General features: G+C 42.9%; 2 protein-coding genes across 2 annotated transcripts; both read left to right on the top strand.

Moving 5' to 3' along the window:
- Positions 1 to 7,954: 7,954 nt before the first annotated feature.
- Positions 7,955 to 18,046, top strand: smarcd1 (SWI/SNF related BAF chromatin remodeling complex subunit D1; the record flags this gene model as incomplete). Its single annotated transcript, XM_080846363.1, has 13 exons — positions 7,955 to 8,140; positions 9,239 to 9,411; positions 9,739 to 9,781; positions 10,027 to 10,149; positions 10,479 to 10,601; positions 10,874 to 10,990; positions 11,400 to 11,501; positions 11,846 to 12,007; positions 12,509 to 12,606; positions 12,717 to 12,852; positions 15,219 to 15,341; positions 15,961 to 16,062; positions 16,479 to 18,046. The coding sequence occupies 13 exons, from the start codon at positions 7,955 to 7,957 to the stop codon at positions 16,530 to 16,532; spliced, it is 1,542 nt and encodes a 513-aa protein (XP_080702489.1). The 3' UTR covers positions 16,533 to 18,046.
- Positions 18,047 to 18,366: 320 nt separating this feature from the next.
- On the top strand, positions 18,367 to 24,763 carry gpd1b (glycerol-3-phosphate dehydrogenase 1b). The gene is made up of 8 exons (XM_080846364.1): positions 18,367 to 18,492; positions 21,276 to 21,453; positions 21,706 to 21,846; positions 22,281 to 22,419; positions 22,597 to 22,709; positions 22,872 to 23,108; positions 23,615 to 23,721; positions 23,993 to 24,763. Exons 1-8 carry the CDS (start codon positions 18,452 to 18,454, stop codon positions 24,087 to 24,089), a joined length of 1,053 nt encoding a protein of 350 aa, XP_080702490.1. The 5' UTR covers positions 18,367 to 18,451; the 3' UTR covers positions 24,090 to 24,763.
- Positions 24,764 to 26,675: the final 1,912 nt, after the last annotated feature.

Genomic DNA, 26,675 nt, shown 5'->3' with positions numbered 1-26,675 from the left:
CTTGTCCTCCTCTGCATGAGCTCATCAGTATTTTTTTGACATTTAAGGTTATTATTATTATTATTGTTATTATTAATACTATTATCATTATCATTGCCAAGTATGCCTCAATTATATACAGGTATTCAAGGAGGATTTTCGCCTATCGTTAACTCAGCTGTATTTTGTGTATGTATTCATGTGTATGCGTGTGTGGGTGTGTGCACCTGTTTTGGGAGGGAGGGTTGCTTTCATGATTGTGTGTGTGTGTTGCTTGTACAAGACTGTTTGCGTGTACTTTTATTTAGGCCACCTGAGTGCCTGTGTGTGTATATATACTGTAGCTGCCAGCAGCACTGCAGTATAGCTGTCAGCAGTGGGTTGGATATGTGTATGTGTGTGTGTGTTGGGGGGGGGGGGGGGGGGGGTGTCAGAGGAGAGAGAGAGAGAAAGAGCACATGTAATTTTCTTCTGCCGATTCCTTTGGTCTCTTAAGGATTACAGGGGCGAGTCTTTTTGCTTTGGATTGTCTGTTGGTTGTTTGTTTTGTTTGTTGTCCGTCTGTTTGTTTGTTTCACCAGTTTTCATGGAACTCTGTGATATACGGGAAAATATTTCTGTGTCTGGTCAAGTTAATATCAGTCATATCAAAGCACAAGAGTCCCACACACATGCAGAGGTGATGTAAGAGAAAGATGAGATATTCTTAGTGATATAAAGATCATGACATAACCATTGCATTGTTACTATACTAATCTGATATTTGATTTTCTTTTTCTACTACAAAGCATACAGTACATATTGCTGATAGTCCAGTCTCCATCTTAACGGGTTCTAGACTGTTCTATTTATCTTTGAAAGGTACAATAAAATATAAATAATCGTTTTAAAAGAAAACCATCCTCTTTTTTCTCCTTGGTCTCAGTGTGTGCAGCTGAGGCTGTTGCTGTGTTCAGCCATGTTTGACTGAATAAAGACATTTATAAGAGGCTCTTTTGTCTGCTGGAGCCTTCGTCAATACATCTTTGTTTGTTGAAGGCCAGGCAGCTCTGATGCACTCTGGGTTTTTTATGGGGGAAAAAACACTGTCGTCCATTTTTATGATTCAGTTATGACCTCGTCAGCAGGCCGCCCTGTGCTCTTTCGCCATCCACAGTATTTTTAGCAGCACAATGCAATCTTAAATTAAAAGCTTTAGAGAGGGAGAGAGAGCGGGAAGAAGAGAGAGAGGGAGAATGAAGGATGGTTAGGGACGAGGGAGAAAGAATGAAAAAAGCTTTTTCTAATAAAACGGATAAGGTGGAGACGTGGTGTGTGTGTGTGAGAGAGAGAGAGAGTGTTTGGGGAGGAATCTGTGGATGGTCTTGCATTGTAAGATGGCCTTGGGACCCAGTCTAAACAAATGAAATTACTCTAAGCCCATTTAATTAGTCAGATTAATTGTTTTTCCACAATACTTACCACGATAAACATGTAAACCCTCCAGTCTGGTGTTTTCCATAATTGGTACATTTTCGCTCTCTTTCCCCTGAGTCTGAAGAAATGCAGTTACAGTAAGACCATCTGCATTATGGCGACACTGATTGGAAAATATCATTCCAAGCCCTGAATGATCACCACCGAACACTGACACACCAACCATGACCAGCCTGCGAAGAGAGGCATTTGGATCACCACACCCAGACATTCCGACCTCTGATCAGCCATCTTTAGGGAGCGGATGTTGGGACGTTTTTACTGTGATGTCCTCTGTGTGAGTCTTGTCCCCTTGGGTGCTCTGGGAGTCTGACAGGTGACATATGTAGAACTGGAGAACAAGTCACAGTGTAGAGGAACGGCTGAGCTGTAAAATGTCAGTCACAGGACACAATCCAGACTCTCTCTGAATTACAATGAGGCTAGACACACACACACACAAGCACCAGTGCACACATACACAGATTCAGACACACACATAATACACACAACAGTTTTTTTGCAGCCCCTTGATTGTGAAATATTTGTAATTAGATTTGGACGCATATCAGTTTTGTGTTTCAAAGGAACTAAGGAGTATTTGGATTGAGCACGAAGAAGTTAACATCTTACCTAAAGGTAGGGCCCTGAGTCCTCCACACAAGCATGTGTTTCATAAAATCCCTAGATCAAGCTATATTCTTGAGGTGGAACAATTATCATATAAGCATAATTGATTGTTAATTGACCTAAAATCATATCTACAAATATGTATTATTCAGAAGGCTAGGACAACACCATTCATCCATGTCATCGTGTAGGAATTAGGATTACTTAATTTAAATGGTTAAACTTCAGCAAAGATGTGCGTATGTGTGCCGCTTCATGTTTGTGCAGGATTTAGCTGCAGGAGACTTATCTGTGGCAGTGGGAGACTGCCGAGATTCTGTGGCCCATTCAGAGCCCGTCGCCTGAGTGATATTTATTGGCCTGCTGTAGAAAATTATCCTGCCACATCTTCCCTGTGTAATTACCAGACGCAGGCGTTCATGACAGATAACACTGCAGTGGCACAGCTTAGAGCACACAAAAGCATCCCACTCACTAAGCTGATTAACAGGCATGTTGAAGATGTACTTTTTTTTTTACCAAATGAGTGACGGATGAAAAGAGAGAAAAGGAGAGAGAAAGAGAGAGAGCGACACACACACAAGGACAGAGTGAGAGAGAGAGTAAGCGAAAGAGACACATACACACATACATGGAGAGAAAGAGAGAGAGAGAAAACCAGAGAGACATTTTCAATATATTATTAGGATACTATGTTATACATTCTCCAAGTCTTTAGCTCTTATTCATTCTTTTGGTTTAAGTTGGCACGGCAACCTCTGTCTATGACGTTCGCAACACAGCACAGGGGTCATCAATAATGATTTTGCGCCGCCGCCATCCTCGCAGCCGCCACTGGGCATCTGCCCTGCATATTGACACAGTGCTCCTCAGCCATCAGGCAGCCAATGAGCCCTAAGAAGCACTCGAAGGAGTATCACTCTCCATCGCGCTCTCCGCCGCATCCTTTTGTCCTTCAGACCGCTCACGTGCAGCTCTCTGGAGACTCAGGCCTCCGCTTTTCCTTAAACTGCTGCATTTCGCATGGTTGCCCTTTCGTCTCTGGTTGCATCCTGAACGCTCCTTTATTCAGAGCCTGGGCCGATCGCTGTGAGGGAGACTCGCTGCTCCCGGGCTGTGCCTGCTCGTCCAGCCGTCATAATGGAGGTTACACCGTGAAGCAGAACAGCCACTTGAATCCATCACGGGGGCACTTTAACAACTCGGGCACTGTAAAAATATCAAGGCTCTGGGCTGTCTGCTCTCAGCTCTCCCTGAAAGTTATATGCTACCATGTAGGTCATGTAGGTCTGACATCCAGAAGTCCACTGGAATCATTATACAGTTGTCAGGAATGTTTTTCAAGGACAAATGAAGGACATTTATTTCAAGACTAAGTAGAAGAAAAAAAAATCAAAAGAGAAAAGTTAGAATGTCAATATACACAGGCGATGATTGTGATAATGATGTCAACAGATTCAAATGAAGAGTAACTATTGGTCTTTATGTGTGCACTCCGAACCCTGTCTTTCAGTGCTTAGGGCGTTCACACCTCGCAAATAACTTCAACTTTATGACTGGTTACAATAGCAGTGTTATCTAATAGTACAATGGCTATTTCTCGGAAACTTCTAAGCGAGAATACGCCAAAATATGTACATTGATTTACATACAAAACACGGCCTTCAGCGGAGTTTCGTTAGCCATCTTTGTTTAAAATGTCCAGTTGGCCGGAGGAAGCTGGCGCACAGATTTATGGGTAAAAGGCTTGCACATTTGCGTCCCTCAGTGTTCCATTTGAGACAACTCTAATCAGCATCAGAACGCACTTTAGATGTAATTGCAGTGCACTGTATTGCAGTGTACTTTGTAAAATGCGCGGCTTTAGACAGAGCTAGTGCAAGCGGTAATTTCACTAAGCTTAGCATCGACCTTTAAACTACATAAATACATTAAAAAAAAAAAAAACATCTGCCGTTTTAACCGGTGTTTGATACACTAGAGGGTTTGAAAAGACTTAAAATCTTCAGCCTTATCTCCTAAACAAAATCATTAAATTACCTTCCATCAGTAATGACAGCTTCAGAACCTGTATGTCATTGATGTGTGGTGTCAGAAATATGGTCAGCATTTCCTTAGGCACTGCATCTATAATGAAAAGGAGTAAAAAGTAACGCCCGTGATGATGAAGGGATGGGTTTAGGAATTAATGAGGCTGGTCAGGGCTATCACCAGCAGTGCCCATTAACGGCAGCACACCCCCAGAGAAACACTGTGTCAGTGAGTCCACTACGGCTTATTGTGAAGGTTTCAATTTCAGAGGATTTTCAGATTTCTGCTTTTTTTTTTTCTATGGTATAAGCTATACCAAACTTGAGAAATACCAGATAGAGAGAGATCCATTAAAAGAGAGACAGATAGGGAAAAAGTCAGAGAGAGAGAGAAGAAATTAGGGCAGCAAGAGATAGAAGAGAAGAGAAAGTGCAGCAAAGGACATCTTTCCAAACACAACTACAGCTAGCCAACAGCAGCTGGCTGAAGAGAAAAGTCTGCCAAGTAGAAGTACAAATCCATTTGAGAACCTGGCTGTTTCCCACGTCCAACCACACTACAAATTACCACTTGCATAGACATGGCTATTACCAGTGGATCTTTCCTCTCACCGGGGCGACAGACTTGCTTGAATTGATTTTTGAATCGCCAGCGAGCTAATGGGTAAAGAGCTTAATGATATCATGGCGGTGCTGAGAAGCGCAAGTGCGGCCTGATGAATGACCTGCCATTACGCCAGCCTGAGTTATGGCCCTTGGCTTTGGTGCTTTGGCGGCAGGAAGTGGCTCCGTCTGCTCTTAATCAGACGCGTGGGCAATCAGAGGGCCGCCTTCACCAGGAGGACAGGCATGAGGACACATTCACAATCACTCAGACACACACACACATGTACTTACACACAGCCACACACACACACACTCATACATACACACATGTACTTACACACAGCCATACACACACACTCACACACACGTACTCACACACATACACACACACACACATGTACTCACACACAGCCACACACACACACACACACACACACTCATACACACACACACACACACACACACACACATACAAGTACAAACACACACACACACACACACACACTAACACACATGTACTCACACACAGCCACCCACACACACACGCATACACACTTAATTCCACACACACACACACACATATACACACTCATGACCCCATGTGACAACCAAGCCAGACTGATCATTATGGGTGCGACTCACACAGTTATTAAAAGATAATGTCACTAAAATGGCTGTAATCTTCTTTCTCTCTTTTGCACAGAAAATATATGTTAGCAGGTTGGTTAAGAGTCAATAGGTCAGGACTGAAGAAGCACTGTTTGGGAAGTCAAAAAGCTGTGAAAGTTTTGCGTCGCCCGGGAAAAGCCATCCTCTTCAGTTTTGTGTTTGATTTTTTTTCCAGCCGGTCAGACTCATTCAATCACGGCAGCAGAGAGAGACAGAGAGAGAGCTGACCGAGACATTTATCAACAAACAGTCACCCCCACCCCCCCACCCCGCCTCCCCAATGCTCCACTCTGACTTCATCACTGTTAATTAAAGTGAAAACAACATGGCTGGCTCCACATCTGAACTAGATCAGGGCCAGATCGGTCTGATGGTCTGCCGCTGTGTGTGTCTCTACACGTTCCTTCAAAGGACTAAAGAATGCAAGGTGTCTGCTGGATTAGACTGTAAAGGTCACCTTGTGATTTTAACAGTCCTAATAAACAAGTAAGGACAGGTCACTGTTATTGCAGGATATTTGTGAGTGAAAGTGTTCATGAATGTGTGGCATTCTTTGACTGTTAAGACGACTGTGAATTACACTAACATGATTACAAGAGAGTGTAAAACGGCATCCATATTTCTACTGAGGTACCAGGTTCAAACTGTCTAAAGCAGATCATTAATCATCTTTTATCTTTTGCTGCAAATCACTCTAGCCTTTTGGGAAAGAGGAATACATGGACTAATGACCAGTCACTGCACTGAATAGACCCACTAAAAAGAAAGAAAACACCCACAACAACAAAATTCGAATTTTCCTAACATTGGTTAAATCACGATTAAAGACACATTGTGTCCTTTTGCCAACATTTAGATTGTTTCCAAGGTTATCTAAATAGTTGACAGAACCACTACTGGCACGGAACTGGACTGCCTAACAACAGTGGCGGAGAGAAGGACCCTGAGTAGGCTGCTGACCATCTTGGACAATGACCACCACCCACTGTACAGTACTTTCAACGGACAGAGGAGCATTTTCAGTGGCAGACTCCTGTCACTGTCATGCTCATCGGACAGGCTGAGGAAGTCCTTTGTCCCCAGGGCCATACAGCTTTATAACGCCAAGCAGAAGGGGAGGGGGAGGGAGATGGACTTGCATGAGTCTACCTCAGTCTGCCCTCCTTTTCTCATCTCACTATATTCAGCTAGCAAAAGTAAAATCTGGATTCAGCTAGTATAATCACTTTGAAGAATGTGTTCAACAAATGTGTTAACCAGTTACTGGAATATTACAGTTTATACACCTGTTCTAAGAAGGGTTAGAAATACTGCACGACATGGACGTTTTATGAAGGAGTCAAAGTGTTTAGTAGCGTGTGCAGGAATACACTACCCACAACCTCCAGTGACAACAGCCATGTACTGGAAAACATGGTAGACATGTAGTCTAATGCAGTTAGAGGTACAATTATAAACAAGGCGGCAAAAGGAGATGGTTTTACACCCAAATCAATTTAAAATGGCCATGCATAAAGTAGTGTTAGTCTGCTCACATGTCAACATCTTTTCAAGTGGCACATTGTTACCCTGTAATACTGCTGTCATTTTCATCTACAGATAGCCCTCAAGCCTTCATAAAATGCATGTATTATTAAACCAATATCTGCTGTGCTGTTGAGACACATAGAATGAAAATGGTTCTAGTAACGAATAGCGAAAGCATTTGTACAAAGTGACAAACAAAACAAAGTATTATGCACAATACAACATAATGCTTATAACAGCATTGTATCAGATCATAGTAAAAATGTACAATAATAATAACATCATACTGATAATAACATATAAATTGTAGGGCTTGTAACAAACATATTATAATGACCAATGAGTTCCAAAGAGGGGACTCTTTAAATGCTTCATGATACTCTTTGTAGTCTTTACCTGAGAACTGTGCTATGAAATAGGCCGTAATATATACATATCTGAATTGTTTTCTTTAGCTAGACACACACATACACAGAGAAACTCACATGTGTTCGCACACTCACATACAAGTACAACCATCCACCAGTTATCTCCCAAAACTGAGTGAACGTATCTGTGAGGTGTCCAGGTAGTATGCAGTAGGCCTAACATGTGTGATCTCTCAAAACGACTCAAACGTAAATTAATACAGCGGCATCTGCTGACATCTGGTGGATACACAACGTCATCAGATCAACATCGCTGACATGCAACGTTTTTGTCGATTTTTAAATCGAACACTGATCAGTGTAGCCTACCAAAAAAAAATCTTCGTGAGGCAGATGGGCCAATAGTCTAAATGAAATCCTAATCATTTCTGATCAGATAGCAGAGCCAACAGTGCACACAACCCCTTAAACGCACAAAACGCAGCGAATAAAAACAATTTGAATTGTTGTTTATGTAGGCCTACTGTATATAAATGTATCAACATCAAAAACATTATTAAAGACTGACCATAATTTACCTTACTGATCCACCTAGGGGGCAGCAGACTATTATAGCGAGGTTGTGATGTCACTTGCTTTCTGCACTTTAATTCTCGCGATAGTTGCCCTTATCCTCTTCTAGCGGAGAAGATGGCGAACCGTGGTGGTTTTCAGACAGCCGTAGCTGGAGGTGGTAGCGGCGGAATGGGGCCTGGTCCTCCTGTAGGCGGTGGAGGTCCAGGTATGGGGCCAGGAACACCTTCGGGTAGGATGGGACCTTCACCAGGTGCCCAAAATCATCTTTATCGTTCCCCGATGCCTGGACCTGGATACCCGGTAAGATACAGCTTGGCTAGCTGGCTAATGTAAGCTAGCTACCGAACGTTAGCTGAGAACAAAGAAGAATGAAAGGGAGGCGGTCTTGGAAAAACAGGTTAACTTAACGTTGGTTAGCTATAGATAGCTAACTTTAATTAGCAAACATATTTTCTATGGTGTTGGATCTTCTATGCCCATCTATTGCTTAATGGGTTCAGTGTGTTCAGTGTGAGTGTTGAGGCCCTGCAACCTTAATAACGTTATCAAGTTAGGTAGGTAGCATAGCTAGCTATATTATATAAGGTTAGCAGAGAAAACCATTTACATTGGCCAATGAATCTAACATAAGCTCTCCATTATGTCTGTTTGGTCAACGTTACAAGCAACTACTAACCAGGTGCTACCGTTGTTATGTAAACGTCGCCTTAACGGTTCTGCACTAGAGGTTGCAAGACTGCGATGTGCAACGTAACACCGGTTAACCAATCTGATGTGAAGAATCATAGACCTGTCTCCCGCCTTCCTTTTTTTGCCAAAGATTCTTGAAAAGCTGGTTTCAACCAAGTTTCTGAATTTCTGTCTCAGAATACTGACCTAGACCCTAAGCTTCGTGGCTTTAAGAATGGTCATTCTACAGAAACTGCTCCTTTATCTGTGACTGTGAACTGAGAATTTCGGAGACTGGACGTTCATTCAGTGTGTCTTGGCAGGGACACATGTCAAAATCTCGTCACTATTGTACCTCAGGAATCTGTACTTGGCGTGCTCATATTTTCTACTTAGTCCTCATCCTTAGGTGAGATCAGCCGTTCTTCTGTCACTGTTATGCTTACTTTTCCTTCACCCCAGATGACTCCACAATATCAGCATGAATTTCTGCATGCCTCAGTGATATTCTAGTTTGAATGAGGGATCTTCAGCTCAATCTCTCGAAAAGACTCAGTGAGCAGTGTTAAACCTTACCTTTCACCTTGGTACCAGGGAGGCCGTATGCAGCATCCTCTCTGTGTTTCTAAAGTAATGTGTTGATTGACAAGAGCAGTGTATGGCTCGGTCTGACTGCACTTGGAAGCACAGAGCATCAGTTTTGAATTTCCTTCTGCTTTTACCCCACAGAGACCTGGTATGCCTCCCTCTAATCGGATGACCCCCCAGGGCCCCTCAATGGGCCCTCCAGGGTACGGCAACAGCCCCCAGTCACGCCCTGGCATGCCCATCATGGACCCGTCCCGGAAGAGGCCTGCTCCACAGCAGATCCAACAGGTCCAGCAGCAGAACCGCAACCAGCAGTAAGCCATACTCTTGCACAAGCTCCCTCTGCTTTAGGGGGTTAAACTGCAGACATTTAAGACGTTGCCTAAAAAGAGCTGGAAAAAAATAAGAAACAGTTAGTGTGTGTCTTGACCTCCATTGTAGTGAAAGAAATGACGCACTTCTAAAGCTGGATATAATAATACATCACATTTATAGCGGTTTTCAATGTTCTCAAAGACGCTTTAAAATATTCTATGTATGTTATATTCTAAATATATACATATTTAGATATGCTTTGCCGTTCACAGTAACTTTGATGTGCGTTTCTAATACAATACAAATATTTTTGCTTGTGTCCTCAGTGCAAAAAAGAAGAAAATGGCTGACAAGATTCTACCTCAGAGGGTAAGTTATATGATGTGTTTCCCCATACTAAACATTTACCAGAACAAAGCGTATTGTCTCAACCGACTTACTTTGCTGAGTTAAATTGTGTTTCCTTGTTAGTTTCAGGAGGAACAGCTATTTTAAAGTGTTTACACATATCTAGAAGAGTCTCATCTGTTGGCGTTCTCTATCTGGGGGAATGGTTTGCAGTTGGTTCGCTCCTTACCTGACCAGTGTCCTCTTTCCTCCCTCTCTGTCTGTAGATTAGAGAACTAGTGCCCGAGTCCCAAGCCTACATGGACCTGCTGGCCTTTGAGAGGAAGCTCGATCAGACCATCATGCGCAAGCGACTGGACATCCAGGAGGCTCTGAAACGACCCATCAAGGTAGGCTTCAAGGCCAAAACTCAGTGCCTGATCATACTGACCTGCCTATTAGTAAGGACAGTAACTTACTGACCAAATGATAGAAATGAAAGAGAAATTTGTGAATTCATCATCACTGAGGTGATTTACAGGTTACATCCCCCAACCTTACCTGTTAAAAGATTAATTTCATGAAGGGTTTTTTTATGCATGTAACAGGACTAAAGAGTTTTTAAAGAGCTTGAGATTGACCTAGGTAGGTTTAGGTATATAATCTGTGTCCATGTTTTCTCCTCAACATGGAGAAAACAGATTAATTGATTGCATATGGGATTGTGATGGTTCAACAGCAAAAGAGGAAGCTGCGCATCTTTATCTCAAACACCTTCAACCCTGCCAAACCTGACGCAGAGGATGGGGAGGGCACAGTTGCATCATGGGAGCTCCGTGTTGAGGGTCGCTTGCTAGAGGATGTAAGTGGAGATCATGCCCTTTGAGGTCAAAGATGGAGAATGTGTATTTGAATTACTGATTGTTACAGAGCCAGTCATCTTATTTCATTTGTACAATTAGTTGCAGTGATTTGTTACTTTGCTGTGTGAGATTGTAAACTTTATTTCTCAAGTTTAACTCGTGTAGTTATAGTCTAGTTTCACCTGACTAGATTGAAAGGTTGATATGTGCTGTAGTGTTTGATGATGTGCCCGTGCTGTTCTCACATGGGGTGAAATCCTCTGTCCTACAGCAGGCCGTGTCTAAGTATGAGGCCACCAAGCAGAAGAGAAAGTTTTCCTCCTTCTTCAAGTCCCTGGTGATCGAGTTGGACAAGGACCTCTATGGGCCGGATAATCATTTGGTCGAGGTGCAGTACTTAAAAGAATCTATTTGTAAAAGAATAAATGTTCAAAGACATTGTACATTTTATGCAAGATTTGGTATTGTTTCACCGTTTATAGTACTCTTTGCTTATTGGGTAAGGCTTTAGTTAAACCAGCACCGTTCTTGTAGGTGTTCAATGTACCCCATGAACATGGGCCCCTAGTTGTCATCAGAGGTCACTTTTTAAATCTTCCTAGTTCATATCTTGGTGAAATGAAGATGTGCTGTTTAAACAGAAATGATAACAGAGAGTATTAGAGCCTGAACCCCCTAAAATGCAGGTTTTGGGTGACTTGCCGTGTGTGTGTGTGTGTGTGTGTGTGTGTGTGTGTGTGTGTGCAAACACCCTCCCACACGTAATGAGTTATCATCTCTGTTGTGTGTCCCTGCAGTGGCACAGGACCCCCACCACTCAGGAGACTGATGGGTTCCAGGTGAAGAGGCCTGGTGATGTGGGGGTACGCTGTACCGTCCTGCTCATGCTCGACTACCAGGTGAGCCAGCCTTCACGGTCATCATGCCCTTTTGCACCACTGGTGGTGGAGAGCTTCCAGATGACATCCAACCACTAGGTGTCACCGTAGGGTTGTATAACCCAGAGGGAGGCTTTGCATTACACAAAACGTATTTTCTTTCAATTTATTTTAATATGTCAAGTGGACTCATGAGAAGGCATGTGATATGTTTATATTGCCTAATCCTCCTGTAACTGTTAATCTGCCAGCATATTCCACTTAGTTTGCAGTATTGTATGTGTTAGATTGCATTGTTGAGATTACCTCCACTGTGGGGGCCCATTTCTGAGTAGTATATAATGAGGACTACCCCTCCTGTGTAGCCCCCCCAGTTTAAGCTGGACCCGCGGCTGGCCAGGCTGCTGGGCATCCACACCCAGACCCGTCCAGTCATCATCCAGGCCCTCTGGCAGTATGTCAAGACCCACAAGCTCCAGGACCCGCACGAGCGCGAGTTCATCAACTGTGACAAATACCTCCAGCAGGTACACATACACACACAAAAGGTTTCCTTGAAGATGCAGGCCACGATTCTAATCCCATACATTTTTTGTAGAATTGTTCCTCACAGTCCTCTAGCTGTCTGTTCAGTGTTTGCTCTTTAAACAAACTCTGGTGTTTGTACACAGTCCTGGACCTGTAAATAGAAAACAAACAAAGTGGTCAGACTGTGCTATAAACAATCCCAGCCAATCAATATGGTGCTGCATGAGCACGGAAAGGAGGGGTGTAATTTGAATGGCTGTTGAGCACAAATATCAACTTTTTTGCGCACAGTTTTGTGGACTGCACCTTGAAGAGATCACAAGATATATGTTTTAAAATATAAAAAAAAAAAAATATCTTATTAAATTGCAGAACATTTGGAATTAGATCATTGATTAGCTACAGTGTGATGGACTCTACTTTTATTTAAAACAGCATAGGAACAAAGCCATGCTTTACCCCATTTTAAACTATTTATGTGTGCCTGTGTTTGTTCTTAGATCTTTGAGACTGCGAGGATGAAGTTCTCTGAGATTCCTCAGCGTCTGCATGCTCTGCTGATGCCTCCAGAGCCCATCATCATCAACCATGTCATAAGGTAACCATTGGCAACACCCAATATCCTGTCTTTGGCGCCTACCCTCAAAGGCCAAGAATCAGTGCATCAGACACTGTCAATCCTAATTGTGTGTGTGTTTGTGTGTGTAGTGTGGACCCTAATGATCAGAAGAAGACTGCCTGCTACGACATTGACGTAGAGGTGGACGACACCCTGAAGACCCAGATGAACTCTTTCCTGCTGTCCACTGCGAGCCAGCAGGAGATTGCAGGCCTTGACAACAAGGTGAGGACCACAGAAATGGGGAAACGGTAGAAGAAGCAACACAAACTCCCATTGTGCCTCGTTCTGAGTAAAATAATTCAGAAATCCAGGGCAGTCAAACCTTGGGCGCCTGGATTACTGGTTTTGTCATTGGGTACTTGACAAAGTAGGAAGGTTTGAAAGTGGTGTTGCAATGCTCGTTTGTTGTGCCTACAAAGAGGTTCACCTGCATCTGTGCGTGTGTGTGTGCATACATGGTGAGTCATTGTGCCTGTAAAAAGGTACCCAGAGAGTACACAGCCGTGGTGTAAATTGCAGGCGCTAACATAATACTTTGGTCTGATACTACATCGACTCTCGGGAAAGAAACACATATTTTAGCAGTATTATGAAAACCTACTACAATATGATTGAATGCAGTGGATATGTGATGTATCTATGTATAACACTTCATGGTAGTTTTTTCCTAAACTGAACAAAGACACACTATTGATTTGACACCTCATTCAGGTGGGTAAAGATGACATTTTAATCTCAGCTTTGGCATAACAAACAACCCCTAAACACCTCTATAGTTACCAACAATATAATTACTTAAATCACACCTTGGTTGTTGCTTACCATCCAGATCGATAGCATAGATCAGTGTGTCTTGCTGCCCTTTGAATTGCGGTATTGACCCAAATAGACGCATCATTACACCCCTAGTGAGCGGTGAACACCACATTGATTGCAGACTCCTGTGTGGGTTCCTATCTATCTATAAGCGTGTGGCCTAATGTGTGAGTTCCTGTGCTAACAATGCCATGGTCCTTGGTTTTATTGAATGTCTGGTGTTAAGGAGTTTGGGTGGCATTTGAGTTGATTGGGCCTCTGTTAAATCAAGAAGTTCTCAGAGTATTCTCATGATACGCTCGATCAGACCATCGCAAGGGGGTGTGGGAATCTGATTTAGTGAGTGCTAAGATTAGCAGTGGTTTAAGTGCTTATGGACCTAATGGTGAAAAAGGCTAAAGAACCAACCTTGAGTCCCAGTTTTATATTATTATCTCAGTGAGGGCACAGACTGTGTGTGTGTGTGTGTGTGTGTGTGTGTGTGTGTATGTGTATACACACCGCTGTGTAAACATTAGCAGTTGGTGAACCTAGTTTAAAGCCTATGATTAAATGGGGTGCATGTGAGTGGAGCGTGTAAGGGTCACTGGCGTGTGTGTGTGTGTGTTTGTGAGGACTTGAGTCTGGCCGTGTGAAATTGCTGTGCACAAAGAGAGTGTGCGATATCATCAGGATGACTCAGCATTTTCTCATATATAACAGTCTTGTCCATGAAGGAAATGTTAAACATTCACATGAACCTACCATCTAACCTGAGCTGCAGCAAAAAGAAAAACGGGGTGAAAAACAGACTTGAATCAGGCCATGAGGAAGACGGCATTTCGTTTCCAGAATGCACGTCATGTTTTGCTGTATATTAGTTGGCAGGGCCTTTATAAGGCACTCGTAGAGATGTAGAGATTCTGTCTTCTCCTACATGTAGCTGTTTGTCAGAATTGTAGGTGTGTGTAAGAACACACTCCATTGCTGGGCTCTAGTCTTATCATCGTGACTGAAGCTCGGGGCCACTGACCTAGAGTTCAGCTCGTCAAATCTGTCCTTTTTGGCTTGGTCAACATGCGCACACACAGAGCAAGAGACACTCTCTCACACACAAAGAAATATACTTCATCTCACATTCACACATGCCGTTTCTCACACACAGACACCCTCACACACATTCACTCACATTCTCTTTGTCTACTCTGTTTGTGTGGGTGTGTGCGCGTGCTTCCCCACCCAGCTCCACATAGTCTGTGCCGGAGCCTATGCTCTTTTGTGTTTTGTAGGTTTGTACGTCTCTGGCCCTTAGATGTTGAGTGGGACATCCTGTTCCTGTTTATGTAGCCTTGTTGTTCAAAGCCTCGTTGGGGTCGTGCCTCATGCTGTGTCTCGTCTGGGCTGGGCTGCTCCTGAGTGCACAAAGTGGTCACTGCTACGAGAGGAGAGGAGCAGCAGCGCCGCCGTCATGGAAAAAGCCCCTCCTGCCACTGCCAGCTCTGTTTCTCTCTCCTCTCTCTCTCCCTCCATTTTTTGATACGCCTCAGTGTCCATCACCACGCTGCAGCATTGGTGGTGTAGTAACCATGACAACAACTGTATCATGAAGACAGTGTGTCTTTGTTCAGCACTGTTTTTTGTAACTTGTGTGTGTGTGTGTATCTGTTTGTGTGCGCACACACAGGTTATTTTTAAATACATTTCCATCCCGTGTGTGTGTGTGTGTGTGTGTGTGTGTGTGTGTGTGTGTGTGTCTGCGAGTTCTGACTGTTTTAAGTTGCTTTCTCTTAAAGATCCATGAGACCATTGAGACCATCAATCAGCTGAAGACCCAGAGAGAGTTCATGCTGAGCTTTGCCAGAGACCCACAGGGCTTCATCAACGACTGGCTGCAGTCTCAGTGCAGAGACCTCAAGGTATCCTCATTCCTTCCTTCCACACTCTCTCTGTCTCACATGTAAATATTTGTGTTGTCTTTAAAGTGATTGCCAACTTGAAAGACCTAAATGTATTATAAATCACATTGTTTTTTTATGTGCCATGCCATTGTTGTGTGATCTTGTCCTATAGTTTGCTGTCCATGCATTTCTCTCTGTGATTTAGGATTCTGCCTATTGGCAGGGAGCAACTCTTACACTGTCTAGACTTCCAATGAGACAGAAAGAGACTCCTCAGCTTGATTCACAGAACTGGCCCTTCCTAAAGCTTCTTTAAGGGCCATCGTTTTAGGTTGAAAGGATAGGGCTACTCCTTTGCCTCTATGACTGTTAGAGTCTTTCTGTAAGCTCCCAGCTGGATCAGGCCAACAAGCCAATAACCGTGTCGGTGTGTGGCTGTCTGACAATCGATAACTGATGTGGCCAATAAAAATTACCGGCACATAAAAGTGTGTTGCCTTGAGCAGAAGCCTGTGTGAAAAATATATAAAGTATAAAAGTGATGTTGGATGTAGTCAAATGAAAGTGTATATAATTGATGGAGTTGTGATACCTGTGCGAACTGTTGGACCTAACCTGTGCTGTGTGTGTCTAACAGACGATGACTGACGTGGTGGGAAACCCAGAAGAGGAGCGTCGTGCCGATTTCTACTTCCAGCCCTGGGCTCAGGAGGCTGTGTGCCGGTACTTCTATTCTAAGGTACAGAAATCACTCTCCCTCTCTCACACACACACACACACTCGCACTCGGTGCACAGTGTGCCTGTAATTATTCCATACGGTACAGAACGCACACACTCCCGAGGCTGTGTGCCAGTATTTCTATTGTAAGGCACAGAACTTGATACACTCACACAGTCAGGAGCCTCTGTGCCGGTACGTCAAAGAGAAAGCGACGCCAAGAACTTTCCCCATCACCCCCCTGAAAATGGGGGTAATTTCATTAAACATGGTAAAATAGAAATGAAGCTCCTTTTGGCTTTACATTAAAGAGTCTGCCCCTTGTGTTCACACCCTTTACCCCAGTCATGCTTATGCTGCTCTTGCGGTCCCTTCTAAAGGGGCCTCCTGCTCACCCATCTCATGAACTCATGTCTTCTGTCTACCTCCCATCAGGTCCAGCAGAGGAGACAGGAGCTGGAACAGGCTCTGGGCATCAGGAACACATAAACAGCCTCCCGACCCGCTCACCTGCTTGCGCCTCTGGCAGACATGTTTGATGCAGGGCAGTGATGTCTGGGGTTTCAGGCGCTTGCCCATAATCCACCCTGGGCTCCTCCTTCTCTGAAGCGTGCGGGGTGGATATCACGGTTCCTCAGACTGTCCCCATGATTTGCTCATTTGTGTGGATGTGTGTTCAGTGCTGTAAAGGCTTTTTCCCCTCCCGTGCTGAGACTTAGCCTTTGGGGGTGGGAGGGCGGTTATGAAGTCAGTCTGTTTTTAATCACAGTCGTGCGTGCGTGTGTTGTGAGTGTGTTGAAGTAGCTCTAAAGAGGCTCATGAGATGGACATTCTTTACATTTTATAGTGGAAAAAATGTACGTCACATACACACTAATTCCACAGTACTATGAAAAAAGCTTTCCGTTTGATATCCCTGACATATGAGTTCACTCATATCTAAACACTATGAATTGTATTCCTAAAGGTGTTTGCCTTATCCCAGCTTTCTGCTAACCAGATCTAAAAACCTTTACTTTTTTTTAAACCCCCCCATCCTTAAAACAAGATTGTTAGAATATGTTAATGGGCCTTTTTATAATATTTTTTTTGTGAAGAGGTTAGCTTTTCATGTAGGTCTTGTGTTCTCATTAAATGAACTATATAAAAGTACAGTAGTCTTGTACATTAGGCATAGAGAATTTTAGAGGAAGTAGCTATGGTTGTAAATATGAATAGAAGCAGACTATAGGAGGAGCTAGCAACGCAGAAAAGAAAGTGCATTGATCAACACAGCAGCCAGTGGCACAGCTAGATTATCAGTCAACACTCAGATGGTCTATTTACAGGCGGTCTGTCTTTTTTTTATTTCCCAATTAGAATATACAACTAATACAGTTCAGCAGTCATGGTCTCTGGTGCATACTACAGCCAGTGTACTTGCTCTAGTATCAGTCAGATGCATATATCAGCGCCTCTACCTGCTGTAGGCTACTCTCGGATGCATACAGGTAACCTCTCTATCGGAAGTAGTGTGCTCTGAGATACATATTTCAGATGCTGTAGCATTCCTACCCAGATGGCTGAGTTTAGGACAGATGCGTTCCTTATCTGGCACTGATCCATGTCAGGTCTGTTCTACACTGGGCTGCATCCAGGCTAGTTTCTGTAGTATACTTGGCGTGGGCTCCTGCTCTCTTTGATGTACCGCAGTAGCCACGCATTGGCAACGTGTGAAGGATGAAACGGGTTTGGTTGCTACTGACTGAGTGGGTCATGCAATGCTCTAGTGATGTAGAACCATAGCGTCTACGTTACTTAAAATATGTATAGCAGTGGCAAATTCCTTTTCTATTTTTGATTCTTTTTGTTGTTAAATATATAAACATTTGTAATGATTATTTGTTGTCTTTGTTACATTGCTTTGACATGGCATTGTTATGACACTTTTTTTGCCCTTTTTGGCTAATACGAGATTGCATGTCTTGGAAATCCAGGTTTGAGATCTCTGTTAACCTTTTTCTTTCATGGACCAAACACGTCATTATTTCTGTATCCCTTTGTCTAAATAAAGATGAACTTGTATTGATGCCAAACGCTCTTGTTTATACCATTGCAGTGATTTTGTGGTGTTATTCTTCATGCAATTTCAATACTTTGAAATCAGGTTAAGACACAGGAATCGAAGGACCATCACTAATGTATTGATTTAAGCCATCGTTACAGGCATCTGTTGTGTTGTGAGCGTATTAATGTCCAGCATGTAAGATTTTCGCCGATATGGTCCAATAGAGTTGAGGAGGCGTGCTTGGCTCCTGGGGGTATCATGCTACTCGGGTATAAAGGCGCGCCGACTCAGCTGCAGCTGGTCCGTGCAAGCGCTCCGACAGAAACAGGTTACTTTAGCTTAGCCTGGTAGGTTCTTGACTATGGCAGCCAAAAAAGTCTGCATTATTGGCTCTGGCAACTGGTAAGTAACATTTCACGCAGTGTAGTTTGCTTGTTAGCCTTTGATGTTGGAATGTCGTGTTTGCAGCTAAATCAAATTCCCTTTCGCCAAATATTGTATGCTGGAGGATGACTTGGCCTGTGTGCTGTCCCCGGTCGTGTAGTTGTGCCCGAAGTCCTTTGAGAGATGGGTGTTTTAAAGGGACGTCGCCTTTTTCTGAAAAACGCCGAGTGTGTCTGAGTTTGAACATGATTTCATGACTGGATTTTTATCGGTCGATCTGAATTCGCGCAACCCACACCATAGTCATGGCTACAAATCCACGGACCTGTCCGAAAGCTCAACTCGTCCCGTAGATGAACAGCTGAGAGGGGGGGGGGGGGGGGGGGGATATACGACTTCTATATTCACTTCTATAACATTCATGACTGTCCCCAGTGAATATCCAAAACTGTATTTTCTATTGACACTTTGAAATATTTAAAGATTTAATACCTCAAGCGCTTTATTTCATTGTGCGCAGTTGAGTTTGTTTCTATGGCTACCAGCAGAGGGGGTGGCATTTAGTCATTCTCTTTGCCGCATTTTTATACCTCTGGGCTACAGTTTGGCTTTAATCTAACCTGAAATGTGATTTGAAGTTTCTTATCTTGGTTCTTGAAAAAAGGGGCCTCCACAAGAAATATAGCAGTGGAAATGACAATACAATTGCGACCGATCCAACGTGCACTTCAGAATGTGTTTGCAATTCTGCATCCCTTTAGAATAGGTCCTGTGAAGTACAGTTTAGGGGAACTAGTGGATCACAGATTGTAAACTCATCACCCATTCCTGGGCAGGCTGGTCCTTGTATACTGCATACGCTTTTTACTAATGGAATCTGTCCAGTTGTTTTGTAGGCCTCTATCTCAAATCCTGCTTTAGTCAGCTAATATATTGGCCTCATTTATAAAATCCGCAGATGGAAGCACGGTTGTCTAGTTCTCAAGAGTATTTAAACTATGTTTATTGACACTTGAAATGGTGTTAGTTCTACTACTAGCAAGACTTGTTTTATGCTACTGTTGTATTCGTATACCAATGTATTGAGAAAATGTGTTATGCGTTGGTTTTGCAACTTTTGACGTGCTCCTTGCTGTGTTCTCTTTATGTAATTTGTGGAATAGATTTGTGAAGTCAGTTTGATCTAGCTAGCATAAGATTATGCAGATCCATCCAAGCCATGCTGTGGCCCTGGTAGGCTACTGGCCATGCAAAGAAACTTTAGAGTAAAAAAAAAAAATATATGGAATGTGATTGTGTCTGTGGTGATACTCACTCAGTCTGCTGTGTAAGAGTATTCTCTGCTGTCATTTTATGGAAACGTTCTCCACCATAATTCATCCTGAGTGTGTTGTCCACTGTGATGGACAGATCTCACCAGCCCCTTGATTACTGTGCAGGAGGTGTGAGTGACTGAGCGATGTCCTTTCTACATCCAGTGGTGGGGCGACTCCTTTGTCTTATTGCTGTCAAGGAGCGTCTTAAAAGAGGCTGACTGCATTTGAGATTGTCACATTAGTACACTTGATGAAACGGCTGTCAGGATGTGAACTGGTAGAGTAAAGGTAATGGTTAGGTATTATCCAAAGCGACTGACAGACAACCCGCAGCAGTATTTTGTGAAATTAACATAAGCAACAATATGAGCTTCATTGTATTACTGAACTTGACATTTATTGACAAAGTGTTGCAAAAAATATGCATGTATGAAATGTATATTAATTATTTGTTGAAGGCAAGAATATGTTTCAATACGATACTAGCTGTAGACTTAATGCTGCAAATAGGTTTATCTAACTATCATACTATCATAATAATACGTTTATATAGACAAAAGCAGTGATCATCAAGCACACTGTGCAGACTGCCCCAAGTAACAAAAGGTTGAATGATTTGACCGGTTCAGCAGGTGAAAGGAAAACTGAAATTGGGTCAAAAAGTTCTATATGCCATTATGAATGACCATACAATTTCACTAAGATTACCCAATCACACAAGCATGTATTGACTGCTGAAATTTGATTAGCCATTGGTGGCCATTTTGTAGAGCGAGCCAAATGGAACTGTGAGCAAATGTAGCCAAGTATAATTTTATCAAATTTCAAATGTGTCAGTTGCAGTGCCACCTATGGGCAATATTTTACAGAGTTGGTGCGCATCAAATAATTTGGTAGTGATGTAGGGGTGTTAAATTTCATGAAGTTTGAACCTTTACATCACAAGATATTGCCAACTGAAGTGCTAGATTTTTCCTTTGAACATTATTCACCAGGTGGCATGCCTCCACAAATGAATGGTAATGAGCTAGGGTTATGCACCTAGAGGCTAACTTGCAAACAAAATGTCAGAATTTTTGGCAAAACAGTTTTTGAGCTACTGCTCAAAAAGTGCTTTGAGCCTATAACACGAAGGGAAACACACCTAGGGACACAAACCTTATACTCCGTATCAGCCATGTGAGGCTACACACATACAAAGTTTCATGTGTATTGGTGAAGAGTACATATATGATATTGTCAACCAACAATTGGTGAAATTGGTGAAGTATGATAGCCCTGCTTGATGCAACAATGGTCATAATAAGATGAAATGTAATAGTGACACAGCATGTCTTGGTCCTTTCCAGTCAGCTGTGGTCAAGGGGAAAACTTAGTATGTGCTCTGAGTTGTTGCTTCAATGTGTTTGAAGTGATAACCATGGGCAAAGCAACAAGGGAAAAGCAAGTCTCCTCCTCTAAACTGAGGTGTGTTTGTCCCCATAGGGGCTCTGCCATTGCCAAGATCGTGGGTGCCAACGCGGAGAAGCTCTCCAAGTTTGACACCACCGTGAACATGTGGGTGTTTGAGGAGATGGTGAACGGACGCAAGCTCACAGAGATCATTAACAACGACCACGAGAACGTCAAGTACCTCCCCGGACACAAGCTGCCCCCCAATGTGGTACGCTGGGACGTAGTAACGGGCATATAGAGACTTGGGAAGACAGGGGTCCTGTAAGAATCCAGACAGTATAGAGTTCCCAGAGATAGATATACAGCTTGTTATGTGTTATTGGGGAATACAATGTTGAGAATATTCTGTACACTGGTAGTCATCAAATGCTATTTTAATGTTTTGTAGAGAGAAGGGGAAGGTTTAGAGGCAGGATGGAGAACTCTTGGTCTAATGGTAACCCTCACCCCACCCCCACAGGTAGCTGTCCCTGACCTTGTGCAGTCTGTGACCGGAGCTGACATCCTCATCTTCGTCATCCCTCACCAGTTTGTCAAAAGATTGTGTGACACCATCAAAGGCCACATCAAGCCAGATGCCGTGGGGATGTCCCTCATCAAGGTGTGTGTCCTTGTCTGCTCCCTGATGGATACAGCCCTTGTTTATTCCTCTTCTTTAAATGTGCTCTAGTTAATCAGGTTCGTCATGGAAAACTACATGGGCCTTTGGTGTTTTTTAGAGACTTTGACCCTTTGACCCTCCTGTAGTAGAAACTTTGAAGATGTGTGTCCTCTGGGGCATATTAAAGCTTTATCATCTGTGGTCTGTTTGATGGACATATGATTGGTACCATTGTTTTATATAGGTGTAAGGAGAATAGTAGTGTAGCACCTCTAATGCAGTGAGTGCTGCACAAGGTGCTGCGTGGTAGTAAATAAGAAATGTTTTTGCATTTGTACAATGGGAGGGTGCGAATATACTGTTAGTTTGAACATAACATAAACATATACAGTACGTACATGTGTGTGTGTGTGTGTGTGTGTGTGTGTGTGTAGGGTGTCGATGAGGGTCCAGAGGGCCTGAAGCTGATCTCTGAAGTGATTCGAGAGAAGTTGGGCATCACCATGACGGTGCTAATGGGAGCCAATCTGGCCAATGAGGTTGCAGAAGGGAAGTTTTGTGAGACAACAATCGGTGAGAAATCATCAAGGGCTATGGCTTATCCATGTTATTACCTTTAAGTGGAATTCAATATCTAAGGGAAACAATCATTAAAAAAAAATAAAATGAAGACGATGTTTTTATGTCACTGAAATATTATTGCATCAGTGAAATCTCAGCTATGAAATATTTCTTTAAACATCTTTGTAGGCAGTAAATCTAAAGAGATTGGAGCCACACTGAAAGACCTGATGCAGACCACAAACTTCCGGGTGACTGTGGTGGAAGAAGCTGATGTTGTAGAGATTTGTGGAGCCCTGAAGGTATATAACTACCAAAGTATGTTGATTATGACACATTGCTTAACTTTAAATGTATTTGTTTTCTTCTCATATCAGTAAACAAGATTACGTTGTCATCAAAGTTGCCGAACATTTATGAACACAAGACGCATTTTGAGCTTGTCTCACCTTGATGGCTTCTAGAACATTGTTGCCGTGGGAGCCGGCTTCTGTGATGGTCTGGGCTACGGTGACAACACCAAGGCCGCAGTGATCCGGCTTGGTCTGATGGAGATGATCGCGTTCGCCCGGGTCTTCTGCACCTCAGGTACCGTGTCCCCCACAACATTCCTGGAGAGCTGTGGTGTGGCCGATCTCATCACTACATGCTACGGCGGCCGCAACCGCAAGATCGGCGAAGCCTTCGCCAAAACAGGGAAGGTGAGTCAGCCTCTGCACTGGGCCATAGAATAGCCTACCACTGGTGTGAGCCACATTTGTTTGCACTGTGTCTCAATGGACAGTCCTGCAAACTCAGGTATAACAGAGGGCATGCTAACCAAGTATGTCTAAAAGCCATAGCTGCTCCATAGCTGCTATCTCCATGGCTGATAGCCTCTAAGATGATGCTTTTGTCAGAGATGCTTTCCACAATTCTAATAGTACACTTCTTTTCAAATTCAGCAAATTGCTCCTCACAGTTCATTACCTTGTGATGTGAGTGTGCTCAAAACAAGCTCTGTAAATGGGAAACAAACAAAGTGGTTTGGACCAAGTCATAGGCTATAGTAATCCTACTCATACAGCAGCCAAGCATCATGCTGCTTCAGGGGCATGGAAGGGAGGGGTGTAATATGATTGTCCGTTGAGCTCAAATATCAACAACTTTACGCCAGAATCAAGGACTATACTTTTAATGCGAGCTGTTCTCTTGTCTCTCCCCCCAGACGATTGAGGAGCTGGAGAAGGAGATGCTGAATGGTCAAAAGCTGCAAGGTCCACCCACTGCTTCAGAGGTCCACAACATCCTCAAGGTCAAAAACATGGTGGATAAGTAAGTGAGCGCATTCTCCCTGTGATGGGGTACCCCAAACAAGCCAAAAGACACTTATGCTGGTAAATGGTTGGTAAATATGAATATGGATATATTCACCTGGATATGGCAAGAGTTTTTCAGTGTATTTATTAGTTTAAACTGGTGAGATGAGTTTGTATTTATTATTGTATTTATATTATATTTATTAGACTTATATGAATGGCACACCTATGCTATGCTTCCTGTCATCCCAGCATCTAACTAGTATTTCACCCATTCCATCCCTCAGGTTCCCACTCTTCAATGCTGTCCATCAGATCTGCTTTGAGGGACACCCCGTTAAGGAGTTCGTTAGCTGCCTGCAGAACCACCCTGAGCACATGTAACTACTAGACTAACTCAAACAATTGGGAACATGTTCAACAGGTGTTTGGAACATGTTCAGATGTTAAGAGGAAAGGGGTTGGGATTCAGATCACCGTGCCTGTGTTTTTGTACTATATGCATCCCAAAAAAAGAGGGGGAAGAAGAGTTACTCTCCTCAGCACACAAAGTGCTTATGTCCATTCAGTTCCATCAAGTTCTCAACAGTCCGTCCCTAGCATAATGCTGCTTACATTGAATGGTGAGGTTTATTATTTTTGGATACCTTGGCGATGGGTTTGAATTACAGTTGTATAGTGATCTATATTTTCTTAAGAAAAAATAAACAGATATATCGAAATGTAAATCATTGTCTTAAGTAACCCTTTACTTGAAGGAGAGGATCATTGGTTCACCTCTATAACTGTTGCATAATCGTTACTGAAGTCTAACCATCTGCCATCATTGCCGTGAAAAGAAAAAAAGTGCCTTACGACTCTAAAGCATCTACCATTGTGTGCACAGGACTTTGTCCTCTGTGAAACTTCAACAGGACTCATAACCACCTTTATGACCTTCTCCGCACGTCAGGTCATCTGAGAGCTGTGCCTGGATTTGTTTTATATATGTATGAGTATCACACATGTTAAAGGGAGAAACTGCCCTGAAATTAAATTAAAATGGCAATTGAATGCTCGTATTTTGGTAAGAGTGTGTCTGTAACAGTGTGGTGTTTCTATCAATGGTTCAATTTGTTTTGCTTTTATGCATTTGGTTTTCTGTAAAATTACTTTAAAAATCACCAGGACATAGAAGGCATTCTCCAGGTCTGTTAGCTGAAGTACACGAGAGAGGCACCTCCTCATTAATTTATCCAGTGGGGTTTTTCAGGCTCTCACAGGCAGCGATGTGACCTTTATTACAACCTCGTCTCTTCTGCCACCCAAAACCTCTCACCTTTACCACGTCCTCGGATGATGACCTTTAACCTTCACATGAGGTACACTGCATCAAATCCTGCTCCTTCTCTGCAGAGCAATATGACAACAGTAGAGCTGCTGATAAATCTTTGCTGTTCCAGTGATCACTGATATTTAGTTAGAGCGCTACTTTATTTAGTCATGTTTAAACACGATGATGATCTGTTAATTTCATCATGTTCTTGCTTAAAGAAATGATTTAACTTCTCTTGAAAGAAAAAATCGAAATGCTTTTTGGTCTAGTTGTTGGGTAGAGAATTGCAGACATTATAATGCAGTCATTTCACGTTTAACAACTGAGCTATCATGTAATTTAGAAACAGCTGGACGCATTCTTCTTGACATTGCCTCTCTGTATAAAATCCTCTGGATAGTTTTTAAGCTAGTCACCCTTTGCGTATTCTAATAATACCACAACTCATAGGCCAAAGGTGGAGATAAATTTAGAAGAGTGCCCCATCAGAGGTAGATGGCGCCGTCGGACACAAATTCAAGGCAAGGTAGTTTGTTAGTTTACAGGCTTTAGTTAATATGTTGTTTTATTGTAAAATGTATACTTTTTTGATATCCTTTTTTCTTTATTGCAAGGGTACAATTTCGTGAGATGTATTTTCACTGGTATACGAGATTTGTGTGGATAAATATCTACAAAGCACGTTTCTCATGCAATAAACTTTCTTACGCATAAACACTGCCAGGGTACTTTTATAGGGTGGCGACTGCAAATACTTATTCTTATTACACTTGTTCATGACGATGCCCCCCGTGAACACGCTCACTAGCAGTGCCACTAAAAGTAGCACACAGTTGGGCAAGCACCCCTTCCCCAGGTAACAGATGACTTCAATGGCCCTGGCCCTCATCCGCAGAGTTATTTGCTATCTTGCAATAAATTAAATGAGGTTACCTGAAGGAAAAGGCAGTCTTAAGATATGTGTAGATATGTGGTTCATGGTGGGTGATTATTCAAAGCATGGACATCTAAACACCCCTATCAATAAAAGCCCTCTCTGACTGACAGTTCACCCTCCCCAAATATTTTCGGATATTTGGCAAGGGGGTATTCCAGCATTCCAAATGTATACCAGTCCCAGAGATGGGAAGTAAAAAACCCACATCCCTAGTGGTTGCATTCCTATTGGAGAGCAGTTCACAAGTAAAATCTAGTGCTGTGAATTTTTGTATTGGTTTTGTATTAACAAATGAAAAGCAAAACGTGTTGTGAGTAATCAGAGAATCAGAAGCATGGATGGAAAAGATGGAAACGGGAAAAGCATGCTTGCATTCATGTGGCAAATTAACACCATACAAACATAAAGATGTATAGACCTATTGAATCCTGGAGAGACTGTATAGGGGGTCGTCACCACGTGTGTAACCACCAGGGGGGACTCGATTACTTTCCAGCCCCAATACCATAGCTTTCCATTGACTCCCATTAATTTTGGCTTCAAAATAACTTTACACCTGAAGCGTTCTGTCCCTTGTTATTTTCTGGAAGAACACAACACTGTGTAACCGGGTCCATTACCTCGTTCTTCACGTGCGTAATACACGTTTTTTCCGACTTCGGTCGCAAACTCGCGACAGACGGGAGAGAAGTAACAGTAATGTTTGGCTAAGAAGCTT

This window comes from Sprattus sprattus, assembly GCF_963457725.1.
Source record: "Sprattus sprattus genome assembly, chromosome: 10".
In the NCBI taxonomy this organism is placed as follows: domain Eukaryota; kingdom Metazoa; phylum Chordata; class Actinopteri; order Clupeiformes; family Clupeidae; genus Sprattus; species Sprattus sprattus.
This window is presented reverse-complemented; position numbering and strand designations above follow the sequence as displayed.

Bases quoted from the DNA above. Each gene is read 5' to 3' on its own strand.
- gpd1b (XM_080846364.1), top strand. From the start codon at position 18,452: ATGGCAGCCAAAAAAGTCTGCATTATTGGCTCTGGCAACTG. The intron at 21,454-21,705 runs GTACGCTGGGAC...CCACCCCCACAG, and splicing joins ACAAGCTGCCCCCCAATGTG to GTAGCTGTCCCTGACCTTGT. The intron at 23,109-23,614 runs GTGAGTCAGCCT...CTCTCCCCCCAG, and splicing joins CCTTCGCCAAAACAGGGAAG to ACGATTGAGGAGCTGGAGAA.